This window comes from Nyctereutes procyonoides, unplaced genomic scaffold (assembly GCF_905146905.1).
Source record: "Nyctereutes procyonoides isolate TBG_1078 unplaced genomic scaffold, NYPRO_anot_genome, whole genome shotgun sequence".
Classification (NCBI taxonomy): Eukaryota; Metazoa; Chordata; class Mammalia; order Carnivora; family Canidae; genus Nyctereutes; species Nyctereutes procyonoides.
The window spans coordinates 12,729,275-12,745,325 of record NW_026575144.1 but is presented as its reverse complement, the minus strand read 5'-3'; the positions used below and the strand labels follow the sequence as shown (position 1 = coordinate 12,745,325).

Below are 16,051 nucleotides of genomic sequence, written 5' to 3'. Positions count from 1 at the left end.
TAGTAGTGATAGTCACACAACATCGTGAGTGTATTAAAAGCCAATACACTGTTGCTTTGAAATGTTAAATTATGAATCTTATGTTATGCAAATTTTACCTCTATTTTTTAAAAAAATAAATAGGGCATATTTGTGTGGGTCTACTTCTGGGTTCTCTGTTCTGTTTCATTGATCTATATGTAATACCCTCTACCGATCCTAACAGTCTTCATCACTGAAGTTACATAATATACCTTGAAATTAAGTAAATTCCCACTTTCTTCTTTTTTTAAAAAAAAATTGTTTTAGCTAATTTTTTTCTGCCTTTCTGTACAAATTTTAGACTAATTTATATTTATAAATATATATTTTTGCACCTAAAATCCCTTTCTTTCTTTCTTTCTTTCTTTCTTTCTTTCTTTCTTTCTTTCTTTCTTTCTTCTTTCTCCTTTGTACTGCCTTTAGTTTTGTTTTCAGAAGAATACTATTTTCATAAAGAATTGGGAAATATCCTCTCCTATTATTTGGAAAATATTGTGTTTGATTGGTGTTTTTCCTTAAATATATACAAAAAATATTGTGGGAATTTTGACAGGAACCATGCTAAGCCTTTCTATCAGTTTAGAGAGAGTTGACATCTTTACTGAGTCTTCCAATGCATGAATATGGTACATCTCTCCATTTGGTTAGCGCTTCTCTTACTGCTTTCATCAGCATTTTTGTATTCTTTAGCATATAAGCCCTGCATATGCTTTCTTAGGTTTAACAAAACCCAAGTATTTTCCCTTTTTTATGAGTGATTTCAAAATGTATTTTAAAAAATTTTGGTATCCATTGTTAGTACATAGAAATACATTTCATTTTTGTAAGCTTATCTTGTACCCTGAAACCTAACTGAGCTCACTTTCTAGGTCTGGGGTTTTGTTTTGTGTTGTGTTGTTTTTGTAGATTCTCTGAAATTTCTCTATCGATAATCATGTCATCAGCAAATATGCACTGTTTCATTTCTTTCTTTCCAAACTGTGTGCCTTTTATTTGCTTTTCTTGTCTCAATCCATTGGCTAGAACCTCCAGCACTGTGTTAAATAAGAGTTCTTAAAGTGGACATATTTGCATTATTCCCAGCTTTATTGGGAAAACATTCAATCTTTCACCATTGAGGGGCACCTTCGTGGCTCAGTGGTTGAGCGTCTGACTTTAGCTCAGGTCGTGATCCCAGGGTCCTGGGATCGAGTCCCACATTGGGGTCCCCAGGGGGAGCCTGCCTCTCCCTCTGCCTTTGTCTCTGCCTCTCTCTGTGTCTCTCATGAATAAATGAATAAAATATTTTTTTTAAAATTTCACCATTAAGTATGATTGCTAGCTGTAGGTCTTTAGTAGACAGTCTTTATCAGGTGAAGTTCCTTTCTATTCTTATTTTTCTGAAAGACCCACAGCTAATATCATCCTCAATGGGAAAAAAAAATGAGAACCTTTCCCCTAGTCAGGAACAAGACAAGGATGTCCACTCTTACCATTACTGCTTAACATCATACTGGAACTCTTAGCTTCAGCAATCAGACAACCCAAAGAAATAAAAGGCCTCTAGATCAGCAAGGAAGAAGGCAAACTTTCATTCTTCGTAGATGATATGATACTCTATGTAGAAAACCCAGAATACTCCACCAAAAAATTGTTTTGTTAGAACTAATACATGCATTCAGCAAAGTTGTGGGATATAAAATCAATGTTCAGAAATTTGTTGCATTTTTATATAGCATTAATGAAGCAGCAGAAAAAGAAATTAAGGAATTGATTCTATTTGCAATTTCACCAAAAACAAAAAGATTCCTAAGAATAAACCTAACCAAAGAGATAAAAGACCTGACTCTGAAAACTGTAGAATACTTATGAAAGAAATTGAAGAGGACACAAAGAAATGGAAGATGATTCCATGCTCATGGATTGGAAGAACAAATATTGTTACAATGCCTATACTACTCAAAGCAATATACACATTTAATGCAATCCCTATCAAAATACCAACAGCATTTTTCAGAGTTAGAACAATTCTAAAATTTGCATGGAACCACAAAAGACCCAGAATAGCCGAAGCAATCCTGAAAAAGAAAAAAATGGAGGCATTACAATTCTGGATTCCAAGCTATATTACAAAGCTGTAGTCATCAAGATATTGATGACTAGCACAAAACAAACATGATGATTGTTTGTTTGATACTAATACAAAAACAAACAGATCAACAGAACAGAATAGAGAACCCAGAAATGGAATCTCAACTCTACGGTCAACTAATCTTCAACAAAACTGGAAAGACTTTCCAATGATAAAAGACTCTTTAAGTCTCTTTAAGAAATGGTGTGGGAAAACTGGACAGCAACATGTAGAAGAATGAAACTAGACCACTTTCTTACATCATATACAACAATAAATTCAAAATGGATGAAAGACATAAATATGAGATAGGAATTCATCAAAATCCTAGAGGAGAACACAAACAGAAACCTCTTTGACCTTGGCCACAGCAACTTCTTACTGGACATGTCACTGTAGGCAAGGGAAACCAAAGCAAAAATGAACTTTTGGGACTTCATCAAGATAAAGGCTTCTTGATAGTGAAAGAAACATTCGACAAGATGAAATAAAAGGCAGCCTACAGAATGGGAGGAGATATTTGCAAATGACATATCTGATAAAGCGTTAGTATCTAAAATCTATAAAGAACTTACCAAACTCAACACACAAAAAATAAATAATCCAGTTAAGAAATAGGCAGAAGACATGAATAGATACTTTTCCAAAGAAGACATCCATATGGCTAACAGACATTTTTTTTCATTTGCTTCCAATGTATTAATTGCTTGTTGAAGAATTTTATGAACACTAGTTCTAAGTCTTTGTCAGACAGTTCCCTCATTTCTGTTATCTCAGTGTTGGCATCTATTGTCTTTGAAATCTGAACATTCTGAGTACCATGTTATGATATTCTGGATATCATTTAAACCTTCTGTTTCAACTGGCTTTCTCTGACACCACTCTGGCAGGAGAAAGGGAGCACTGTTCCTTTCACTATCAAGAAGCTTATTTTTGGATGAGGAGTTAGAAGTCAAAGCCCAGGCACATCAAAGGTGGCTATATTGACAAACACCCCCCAACTTTTTTTTTTTAGGATTTATTTCTTTATTTGAGAGAGAGAGAGAAAGAACACAAGTGGGAGGGGTGGGGGTGGGGAGAAAAATCTCAAGCAAAGTCTGCAATGGGCTCAGAGCCTGACATGGGACTTGTTCTCACCACCCTGAGATCATGACCTAAGCCAAAACCAAGAGTTGGATGCTTAACTGTGCCACCCAGGTGCCTGCAAAGACTCCCAACCTTTAATTTGGGGTCCCAAACAACTACTCCCAAAGGACTGGAAACCAGAACTAGACCAGACCTCCCAGATGGTAGTAAGGCTGGAGGTTACCTGAATGTCTGTCCTCAGGTGGAGCGCACTATGCCAGTTGTCTAACTCTGTGTCTTTAGGAATTTTCTCTCATGCCAAGTCATTCTGAAGCACATAGTGACCCAGCAGCCAGAAGAGTTTCTCTGGATTTGAGAGAACTAATCTGATTATCAGTGGCTGCAAAATTTAAAGATGCAAAATAAGCCTGAATGAACTTTGTGTATATATCCAATTTAAAAGGTGACAGTGTCCTATTGAAGGTCTGGCTATCTCGTTCATGTAGATTTTTCCAAGGCCATCCTATCCCCTAAATAGAACTACAGTCCACCCATAACTCCATTCTGGGTTTGTTGCATGAGTAGAACAAACTTCTCATTCCAGCCAGTCACACTTTTCCATAAAAAAAAATAGGAATAATTGTCCCATAAATAGTCTATGTGTGCTGACAAATGGGAATTTGAAGCAGTATGATTAAATTACTGTTAAATTATTTAGGTGCCTCAGGTGAAACCATATAAGAGAGATGGTGCTTGACTTAGGGAGACACATCAGGAGGTGAGAAAGCAAAATTTGAAGGGAGGAAACTAGCTTGATTTTCTGCATTCCATATTAACATAAGGGAAGATGCTTCAGAGTAAGTCAACCTATCTGGAAAGGCCTTTGACTAGACTGTTGGCCTGTGGCCCTCAGGACGATGTTGCCTAGCAATGAACAGGGACTTGCCAGGCAGGTGCTAGGAAGAATACGTGCAGATAAATGCACACCCAACATGTACCAGCGTTCTGTTCCCCCCTTGAGATTGAGGCGTGAAATACAAGCCCCCGTTTTCTCTCTGCGCAAACAGAATTGATGTTGATGCAATTGGACAGTTAAGGCAGAAATCCAATTACTGAGCTAATTAGCACCTTTGAATGGTAAGCACCAAATGTACAGGAGGAAAGCACTGGAGAAAAACTCAAATTACCCGTATGGCTGACAGTTCACCTTCTTAGTCTGGTGGAGAGCCAGAGGCCCTGGGGTACACAGGCAGTGTAGCTTAGTTGTTGCTGATCGAATTTAGCACTCTGCATTCTGTAGCCTTTTGAAAAGATAGCTTTCCAGTTAACATGGTTTTAGAAGGTGTTTTAATTCCCCAAGGAGTTTGGTAAATGACTTTCTTTTGGCTCAGCCCCACTTTAAAAATTGTTTATTCTGCCGCTGAAAATTTCATTTGTCCTAGGTCTTCAGGTGAAATTAAAATTCCATTTAGGGACTAACTATGGCGACATGGGATGTCTGCCTTCATTAGAAAGAATTTTGTTGTTTGCTTTATTTTTTGCCACCCTGGGCTCTTTTACTTTCAAAGCTGATCTGAGGGTATTTGGAAGGAAAACCGACGCAGTAATAGAACAGAGTGGTAGGATTTACAGCCTTTTTGAGATGCAACAGAATATTTCTTCTCTCCAACCCATTTGCAGACTCTGTCCCACAAAGCTCAAACAAGATCTTGCCTAGATGGTTCTCAAATATCTGAGACAGGTGAGGAAAAGAGAATACTTTTTTTTCTTAGTTCCATCTAAATACTTATTTTCTCTTCTGATTCCCAAGAGACAAGTTCACAACAGAAGTTTGCATTCTGGGTTGCTTCTTAAGCACTCTTACTAACAAGTGCTTGTCATTTATTAAATCATACTCAGGATGTCAGCAATCATGTTTTTTTGTTTTTTTTTTTTAAGATTTTATTTATTTATTCATGATAGTCACACAGAGAGAGACAGAGAGGCAGAGACAGGCAGAGGGAGAAGCAGGCTCCATGCAGGGAGCCCGACGTGGGATTTGATCCCGGGTCTCCAGGATCGTGCCCCGGGCCAAAGGCAGGCGCCAAACCGCTGCGCCACCCAGGGATCCCTCAGCGATCATGTTTAACTCTAAGTTAGTGGCAGCTAGTCTCCTTTCTTCTTAGTGGGTGTCATGAGATAAAAAATAACTTAAGAAACAGCATCATATTGGGCTCTTTATTCATGCCAGTTGTAAACAAAGGTGTGTCTTCATGCTGCTTTGGGTGTAAGAGGTGAATATAATAAAATGATCCACAAAGAAATACCTGACATGGTAGAGTCAGCCTACTGGGTTCAAATCTGGCTCCATACTTATTAGCTCTGTGACCTTGGGCTCTATAGTTGATCCCACTCTATATCAAGTTCCTCCTCAGATTGAATGGGTGTAATAAGAATACCCATTATTATATGGGTAATACCCTATGAAAGCAGCTGTATAATGAGTTAACTCACATAAAGTGCTTAAGCAGAGAAGTGCTGTGGCAATATTAGCTGTCATCATTTTTGGTAATATTAACCATGACAGGTTACCCAAAGGAGAGGTATGATGTGTGAAGACTCAAGTATGACATGAGTCTCACCTATAGCAGGTGTCAGGAACTTCTCCCTGAGAGCGATACTTGGGCCAGACTTGAAGCACTATAGAACTGTGTCAGGAAAGAGGGTGGGCCAGTAAGGATTCCAAGTAGAGGACACAAGGGTCACAAAGAGTTCTAGGGGAGGCAGGGTGACAGGAATAGGAAATTGGAGCACACTAGAGAGATGGAAAGAGGCTAGCTAGCATGTTTGGAGTAGAAAAAGCAAAGGCAGAGGCCAGGCATGCTAAAGATCAGTTTTTTCACAAATGTTAGTAGGACCCTCATGATATTCAAACCTGTTTGTAAACCTGTATGCAATGATATATTTCTAGTGAAAGCCATTTCTTAATGGCTTAGGTTTAACCATATGAAATTGCCATCTTTGTACATCATGAACAGTTAAACATCCAAGCTCATGTGATTGAAGTCAACCTCGTCTTTCATCCTTCAGTGGATGAAATCACTGAATATCTGAAATAAACAGACAAAGCGGGTGAGGCGCAGTGTCTCTGAGCAGAGTTGACTGTTGCACTTACCAAGGGCTTCTGGGACGTGTAAAGTTCAAAAATGGCTGAGGTGCTAGGGGCAGAGTGGGTTGATACCACTGACACATGCGGTTACTTGGGGACGCACTGTTGATTGGTCGGCCCTTAAGAAGTCTGGAATGAGTCTGTCCGCCACTGGCTGGCTTGCAGAAGCAGGGGGCCATGGGTTGGCTGGCTTACAGAGGCCGGACTGAGGTGAGTTGAAATAGCTGAAGAGATTTAAAACTGGTTCTGACAGCTATTTGTTGCCATGGCTACGGACAATCTGTCTTCTTCCAAGTTTGTAAGAGCTGATTTCATTCTTGTGGTTCAAGCGAAGAGAGGCCTAAAGAATAGGCCCAGCACTTAACACCAAGTGTTGGAACACTGACTCGCTCACCACAGTTTTGTGGGATCAATTTGAAAAGAAAGATGCCTGTGTGGGTACTGCTTTCAAATTCAGAAAGTGAGTGACCTTCCATTGGCAGTTCAAGTACTTGCTTTTATTTTATGGACCTGGTGCTCAGAATTGATAAGGCATCAGGCTGATCTCCCAATCCTGAGATGTCATCATCCCTCCCCTCCATGTGTTTCTTGTACCTTTCCCTCTCTGTTATCTTAAGACACCTCTCTCTGCCTACAGCATTGTCACATTGGAGCAATCACCCTGATATGGGAGCTCCATATCCCCTGCGTTCCCCAACACACAGCCAATTCTGTAAACCAACTGTTTCTCATTTGTAATGATCCAGTCATGACCTTTTGCCCCTTTGTGGTCCCTTCTAGCACAAGGCGTGTGGATAATTCTAACACAAGGCTGGTGGTTCAAATTGAAAAGGATCCAGGTAAGAAGATACCTTTTTCTTCTCTCTTTGTAAACTCTTTATCTATTTTCTTGTATAGATGGAGTCCTTCAATCTAAACAGGGGAAATGAGTTCTCATTCTTTTTAGTCATTGTAGACATAATGCATATCTTGGTACTAAATATGCTGACTAGGAAAAGAAAACTATACAAATAGACTGACCGAACATCCTGATTTGGTTTGGAAATGCTTTTCTCCATTACTTAGAATTGATGTGGTACCTGTTCAGTATAGAAGGACCGTCAATGAAGACATTTTAGTGTGTGACAGAAGGCAAGTACAGACTCAACCTTGCCATTCATCTTGTAGCAAAAAAAATTCTTAGGGAAGCCATTGGCATTATGATGTCCTCAAGGCAAATCATTCCAGGATCTAGGATCCAGAAATCTTCAGAAACTTCATTTAACATTAAGCTATGGACAATTTACTTCTAGGAAATTATTTTACTTTTTGGCTTTCTGTAATCCATCTTATTTTTAACCTTCTACCTCTTTTTTCCCTCATATCAGAAAGTAAATGTTCCATTTTTATCCTCCTCACTCTCTCCCCTGTGTCAAAAGTTTTGTCTAGGAAGAATTGTATCATGTCTTTATCTATATTTGAATTGCATATACATGATTAATTTGAAATGGGAAAATACCTGGAGATATGGGTTTATATTTTATGGATGTAAAGTTCAACTTGTCAGTAAGTACAACTTGGGGCGGGGTGAGAGTTGGCTATAAGTAAGTGTCTTTATGTGCAGCTGTGGGGCTCTATGACATTGCAGGGCCATTGACAGTAGGCATATGGATAGTTTCACAGGTGCATCTTCCCTCTAGTTATCCATAATAGTTGTCTCATTTTAATCCAATTATGTGGATCTCTGGTCAAGGTGTTCTACAAAGACTCCACTTCAGTGGTTGAAATTGTTCTGTTTTCTTTAAATATCAAACAGTTTGAACAATTAAGCAAAAGTTAATTCTCTCAATAAGGCCTTCCCTTTAAAAGTGGCAGAGACTCAAAGTAACCTCTAATTAGTGTCTCGGAATGCATGCTGATTCATCATTGAGAATGAACTGATGGCAGGTCAGGCAGGCTTCATCTACACAGAGGATTTAGCATATTGATATTTCATTAGACTATGTGACATGACTCAGCCCACAGAGTAGTTTATTTCTCTCCATTAATTATAATCATGTTATAAATGCACCAATTTCAACTTGACTTTCAACTGTCATGAATGCCCTGCAAAGATATTCATAATTTGATGATGTTATTTTATAGATTTCTTACAGGTGGATCAGTGTTCTTCCTTATGAAGGTACATTCGGGGTCAGTCTTCACCTTTCTGCACCCCCAGTCATTCTCCCTTTCCCCAGGATATGGAGCAGGGGGAGTTCTGTTCAGATCTGCAGTCTTTATCTGGACCTTCCCTAACTTTGCCTCCACTCCAATAGACAGTCTAGAAGGGAGACTTGAGGTTTGCTTTAGGCATTTCTCCTTTAGAGCAGCTATGCTTCTTTGACTTTCCAGAGCCAGAATTTTCCTCCTAAACATAAGAGGCTCCTAAAATAAAAGTACAGAATGCAAACGTTTCTTCCAGACCCTTCCGGCGCTTCCTTCACCCACAAGACCCAAAACCACAGCAGGAGGATTTCCACATTTATCCAGCCTTCTCTAAAGAACGTTTCTGTGCTTCATTACAAGAGATCAGATAGAGGGAGTGGAAAGGAGATTAAAGGAAACACACCATGAACCCCCAGTTCCACACTCCCTCCAACATTCCCTCTCCTCTCCTGTACCCTTCCTTCACTCCTCTCATGGTGTTATCATCCACCAATTAGAATGGCTAAAATTAAATAAGCAAACACGCAACTGCTGACAATGCCAAGTCTCAGCAAAGATGAAGAACAATTTGAACTCTCAATCATTGAGGCTGGCGGGGGTGCAAATATGATACAGCCACTTTGCAGAATGGCAGGCCCATTCCCAGGTTTTACACAAGAGAAACAAAAACTTACGCTCACATAAACTTCCACTCATGAATATTTTTGGTGAATTTCCTCCTAATCACTAAAACTGGAAACAACCCAAATGTCCTCCAATTGATGAATGGATAAACAGGCTCTAGTACATGCATATTACAGAATACTGCTCAACACTGAAGTGGAACAGACTGCTGGATGCCACAAAATTGGTGAATGTCAAATTCATTTTGCTAATTGGTGGTTTTGTGACTATGCATTTATTAATAGGATTGCACACTAAAAAAGAATTTTTATCTTACACAGATTATCCCTCAATAAATCTGAATTATATGTATATATAATTTCAAAACAGCAAATGACATCTATATAATATCTATGTTATTATAATATATAAAACATGTATTTGTGTATGATATATAAGACTAGCAGTAATTGTTTATATTGTAGCATATACATATGCATTGATGCTGTCTATTATCTCTAATCCTCAATGATTTTGATTTCAAAAAGCCCCAGGAGTTACATGACAGTTGTGCTCTTAAAAACAAAATTCTCGGGCAGCCCAGGTGGCTCAGCGGTTTAGCGCTGCCTTCAGTCCAGGGTGTGATCCCGGGGACCCGGGATCGAGTCCCATATCAGGCTCCCTGCATGGAGCCTGCTTCTCCCTCTGCCTGTGTCTCTGTGCCTCTGTGTGTGTGTGTGTGTGTGTGTGTGTGTGTGTCATGAATAAATAAATAAAATCTTTAAAAATAAAAAAAAATTATCTTAAAGAGGCTGTATGATCCATGGTGTTATCAATGATTCAGCAGATATTTAGCTAGTCCCTTGTGCATGTTAGGACTTCTGTGAGTGTTAGGACCCAGAAATAAGCAAATTCAGACATGGATCCCATTTCCTTCACTACATATTTTCTTCACTTTACGTTCTCCACTGCATTGAATTAATCAAATGTGAATCAATTAACCATATACACATAAAAACCAAAAGTCAGATTCCAACTGTGACACATGCTTCAGAGCAGAGGCTCATGGTGCTGAGAGCCTGTGATGGGGGATTTGGCCCAGTGAAGTGGTCAGTGGAGGCTTCTCTGAAGTAGCCATGAAGATGAGGTCTGAAGAATAATAACTGTTAAGAAGCCAGAGAGGCATGAAAGAATAACCAGGGCAGATCGGTGTAGATTGGTGTCTACAAAGGCCCAGGGTGGGCAAGACATGGGAGTTTCTCCATTGAAAGAAGTTCTATGCTGAGCATAAGGGAGGAGGAGGAAGTTTGTGGGAAGTAAGGATGGAGACTGAAATAGGAAGCAGATCCTGCATGCTTCTTGTATGTCCATATAGCCCAGATTTGCTCCTAGCTTACACCTGCGACTGTCCCAGCTTAGACCTGGGAATGCTAAATTATAGGGAACCCCATTATAGGTGGTATGAAGAAGCCTCATCTCTATCTCAAGAGCATTGAAAAACCACTAAGAAAAAAAAAAAAAGGAAAACCACTAAGAGCTTGAAGTAATGGGGTTGAGAGGTCTTAGGGAGTACATCCAGCTTCTCAATTTGAAAAGCTCATTCTGGCTGTGGTGTGGGGAGTGGATCAGGCAGCTGGTCCCGGTGAAGATACACAGGTGAGTCATATAACTAGTGTGGCTGTCCACTTGAGAAATAATGCAGCTTGGAATAATGTAGGGGTAATGCAAATGGAGAAGGATGCAAAAGAGTATTTGAAGAAAGCAAAGTTGAGAGGCTGGCGTGTGAAGGAGGGGGAACAGAGATCCTGCTTATGGCTACCCTGGGGGGTGGTACCATTTGCTGAGATGGGCAATGGAAGGGGGAACCCGACGTGGGCATGTTGAAAATGAGGAGCATTTGAGACATAAAAGAACAGATGTTAAATAAACAAGTCAGTATATAGGTCTAGTGTTGAGACAAGAGATCTCTGCTGGAACTATGAATTTGTAAATCATCTGCAGTAAGACAATAATTTAATCCACTTATATAGATGAGACTGCCTGGAAAGAAAATAAAGGGAAAAAATAGAAGGGTCTCACAAAGTCAACAAAAATGAGCAAAGTATCTAAAAAGCCTGATTTACCCTTAATCAAAATGATAACTTGCTGTTTCCTAGGTCTGAGTGTATAGGAGAAAGTACTCTCTGAGCGTATTTCCTGTTCTGTCTTTAGGGAATGATGACAACAATCTTAATTCCATCTTCTACGAGCACCTGACCAGGGCTCTGCAGGAGTCCCTGTGTGGAGACTTAGTCCTTGGTCGATGGGGTAACTACAGCTCTGGCGATTGCTTTATTTTGGCCTCAGACTACCTCAATGCTTTTGTTCACCTGATTGAAATTGGAAATGGTCTTGTCACTTTTCAGCTTCGAGGACTGGAATTTCGAGGTAAGAATCTCTTCATTGTGGAAGGTGTTGGATGCCAGTTGCCTCATTTAATTATCGTGCAAAGCTTTAATAAGTTGCTGTGAAAGAGCAATAATTGAATTCTTGTCCTATAGACCGAGAATTAGGGAGCTGGTTACAACTGCCTTTATATATGTATTCTGATATAGGCACATCCCAGTTGTCTGAGAGGGTAGTGAAGGGAAATGCATCATCAGGTGTAAACCTTTGGAGCAGCAAAGTCAGGGCTCTGGTTTTAGTCCTTCTGGGAAAAACTCGGAAGTGACAGGAGGTTGTGGAACATGCATGGGATCCATGTGGAGGCCAGACCTGGAACAGAACCTGCTTCTGTGGGTTTCGGGTGTTGAGGTCTGTAGTGGGCAATCTTTCAGGGTCTGAGTTTTCTCTTCCACTGCAGAATGAGAGGAGGAAAAAGAATAGTGGCCTCAAAAAGTGTAACTTAAATGAGATCATGTATATGCGGGCACTCTGGATGCTTATTGCTTTGCATTTACTGAGTTGACCTGAATCTTGAAAGCGTGACCCCGGTTTTTCCATTAATCCGATGCTGGAGCCTAGTGGTGGAGCCTGCAAGGATTAGCATAACAGATGTGCTCCAGGTCCCTTCTCCTATGTTCTTCGTTTATTCAATACATGTTTTTCTAATACCTCCTCTGTGTCTGGCCAACTTCTAATGCTGGAGGTGCCATGAGCACATGACCTGAAAGACTCAGCCTCATGATGTTGACCTTCAGTGGGAGATGCGGAGAACGAACAGATTGAACAAAAGAGCAAACTAATCACAATGGTGGAGAGCGCTATGAAGGATGTAAATAAGGCTTCTGTGACCATGGTCCCTGCAGAGGCAAGGCCGAAGCACTGCTACATCAGACAGGGTGGCCAGGAAAGGCGGGCAGGAAGAAGAATGTTGCAGATTGGGGGCTGGTGGGCGCTGTGTGGCTGTGGGGGAGCGCTGACGTGACCAGAGCTAACCAGCATGCTGGCAGTGCCATGCACAGGAGGAGGTGGGAGCCTCGGCAGGTGGGGGCTCCTAGCCAGGGTGAGGGGCTGCAGTTATTCTGTGCATAACAGGGAGCTGTGTATGGGTTCCGGAAATGGGACAGCTGACCTAATTCATGCTTTCAGAGATTGTTCGTGTAGCTGTGTGGAGGCTGTCCACAGGGGGGCAAAAGCAGAAACAGAAAGGCAATATAGGAGTGTCTCAGAGTCACCCAAACAGGAAAGGAAAGTGGAGACAGAGAAGCACAGGGAGACTTGCAGGTGGAAAGGGCCGGGCCCAGTGTTGGGGGGTGCAGGAAAGAGGAGGCTCAGCATGCTCCCCACTTTCCAGGTTGAGTGCCTGGGTGGTCAGAGGTGCGTTTACTGAGACTAAGAAGCCTGGATGAAGAACAGGACTTTCGGGTTTGGGATGTAATCAAGGGCTCCATTTTGGATATTTATTTTTTAAATGCCCTTGATTCATCTAAGTGAAACAATCAAGTAACCATCTAAGTGAACTGAACATAAGAGCCTTATATTCATTCAGAAGACACTTATCAAGCTATGTGCCGTGAATACAAAAGTGCAGGCCCCCACTTAAAGAAGCTTGGAACCTTCCTGACAAGAGACACATACTGAGCAATGAGGGTCATGGCAGTGCCATGCATGGGGTGCCATGGGGTCCAGAAGAGGCACTGGGATCAGACTGGGGTGTGGGTCAGCTCAGCAGAGGAGACGCTACAGTTGGAGGGGAGAGGCAGGCACATGATGATAAAGAGGCACAGAGTAGCCAGAATGTGGTTTGGAGAAAGGGGTCCCAGACAACGCCGGAAAGATGATTAAGAGCCAGGTCCTCGCCATCCAGAACTTCACAGGGTTAACAATATACCTTTTAGCCGAGAACAAATCACCATTATTTTATATCTTTAGCACAATTACCTAACTCTTTAACCCAGTTTTTTGGTTCCAAGCATTAGTTTTGTGAATATCCATTACTTTTATTAGCATTCAATTCCTATATAAGTTTGTACAATACATTTGGGGGAGAGGGGAATAGTGGGTTCTGTGGTTTAAGCATGGATTCTGTGCATTCTTACAAATTTTAAGAATCTAATTCAAGGAACTTACTTTGGGGATAGGCACCATGTCACTCCCATCATGTTCTATTGGCCAAAGCCATCCCCAAGGACAGCTCCAACTTGTGTGGTAGAAAATGGCACTGTCGCACTGCATGAGTCACTGGGAGCCAATCTCATAACAACACACTAGACTCTGGAAGCTGCCACAGGTGAAATCTGGAAGGAGCTTCAGAACCAACATGTGTGTGCTCGAGCATGAGATAGAGGCAGTTGTGTTATGTGAGACTGCCCAGGAGGGTCTCCTGAGGTGGTTTTTCTTCCTCCTGCCAACCGCGGTAGAAATGTAACCTGCCTGTAAGAATAGCCTAAGCCTAATAATGAAGTCTTGGGAACAAAATGCCAGTTAACCTGTCCCGATACCACTCCTCCCATAAAATACATTTCCTTTGACCTAGTTCTACTGTAGTCTAGAACAGCCCTATTAAGAGAACATGACAAAACCATAAGTTATGTTTTAGTTGCCGGAGGAATTCAGTTGACCTAAAGTGACTCTTTCTTTTTATATCTTTTTGTAATATATATTACAAAAAAGTGTTCCCAGGGAAGATTTTGTTTTCTTTCTCCTCCTTGAATATTTTTCTAAGATATCCCCTCAGTATTTCACTTTTCTCTCCAATTCCCTATTTTCCCAAATAGCAGGCTTTATTTTGGTTAAATTTTACCTACTTCAGTATGACCTGGGGCAGTTAGAATCCAGGTGTGCTGGTTCTCATTTCTGAAGGACACTGAAGCCGTCAGTGGAAAAGTGAGCTGCTCACGGCACAGATTGACTCTGAGGAAATGAATAATGCACTCTGGATAGCCTCCCGTGGCCAAGGAGCAAGAGAATCACCTGTTTATTTCTCACTGCAAAGGATGCAGTTGTATCAATAGGAGTTTTTAGTTGCAAGCAACAGAAATCAACTCTAGCTAACTTAACCAGGAGAAGGGTTTATTGGAAGATATTGCACAGGGAGCAGACTTTCTGAGAAGGCTGGAAAAGCAGGCTTAGTGGCTATAAGTCAAGTCAATGTCTAAAATCACACCACAGCACTGATGCCATGGAGCAGTCACATCTTGGTGGAGGGACCCAGGCACTGCCCTTACTTTATCGACACCATGATCCTGGAACCTGGATGCTGCTGCTGCCCCTGCTACCCCCTGAATCTGGATGAAGAGCCCTTACCACCATCTCCCTTACAGAATATGTCCCATGCACCTGCTTCTTTGTGACACTAGCTCATTAGTCAAAGTCAGGGGTGCATCTCATGGATGAAGCTGAGATGCATATGCTCTAGATGCAAGGGAGGCTGGGAAAGAGAGTGTCTAAGTTCTCAGTTCCCGGGGGGTGGGGGGATGACCACTCCCTCTTGCCAAGACTCATCATCAGCTGAAGTCATGCTAGCTGCTGTCATAGTTAAGTCCCACATCTCCGTGGCTGACACAACAGATGCCTATTTTGCACTCACATAGAATCTGATCAGTGAGAGGAGGTGATAGAGTAGAGGATGGTTCCCTTTCACACCATCAAGGGTCCTGGCTAATAGAACCTCTGCCCTAGCACATTGCTTTTGAGGTCACTCTGAGCTTAAACATCAAGCTGGCCGGGAGTGGAAGATTGCCCGAAAGGTTGTTTGGGGATAGGCCTAAGCCTGGAATGCATTATTTGCTCTTATGTTCTATTGTTTAGAAGTAACATAACTATAAGAGAAGCTGGGAAATGTCTAGCTGAGTACTCAGGAGAAAAAGTAAAAGTAAAAAGTTAGTGAACAGTTAGCCAGTCTGGCATATACTAGGTAATTTTCCAAACATAGAATAGAGGTTTAGATCCTGAATAGCCCCCCAAAATAATTAGGGCCCATGGCACATCATTTTTCTGTTAGCTGATACCATAGAGAATGATTGAAACAAATTCAAGTCAAGAATACAAATAAGGAAGGCACATTTTTCTATCCTACTTCTTTTGGCTCATGCATGCTAGAATAGAAATAAATTCTTGTTAAATGTAAAGAAACAGGACTCTGGTGCCTTTGCTGCTCTTGGGTTTATGGGTATTATTTGCATCTACGTAACCAGGGGGCCTTTTGGAAAATCATTCAAGACCTGACAGACTAGTCATTGACTTTACATCTAAGTCAGGGTAACAGATAATACACTTTAGAAGACCAGCAGTGTGAGGGGCACCAGATTCAAGGTCTCTCAAAAGAAATGGAATCTATTGTATTTTAGATCCCTTTTAACCATCATGACACAGAAAAATGGAAAAGGAATTGTTGATTATCTGTTCAATCCATTTATGTTCTCCTTCAGTCATCCAGGTGACCTGGGCTGATTGGTTCACCTATTTCTGTCAGAAGGAGAGACAAAAGAATGAGG

The 16,051-nt window shown here is 41.1% G+C and overlaps 1 protein-coding gene across 1 annotated transcript in view; it reads left to right on the top strand.

The window, feature by feature from the left end:
• PCNX2 (pecanex 2) overlaps window positions 1-16,051 on the top strand; it is a 291,225-nt gene that overhangs the window by 228,425 nt on the left and 46,749 nt on the right. The window contains exons 24-25 of the mRNA XM_055308988.1: window positions 7,125-7,183; window positions 11,346-11,561. Coding sequence (XP_055164963.1) covers window positions 7,125-7,183; window positions 11,346-11,561 — 275 coding nt within the window. The remainder of the gene's footprint in view (window positions 1-7,124; window positions 7,184-11,345; window positions 11,562-16,051) is intronic.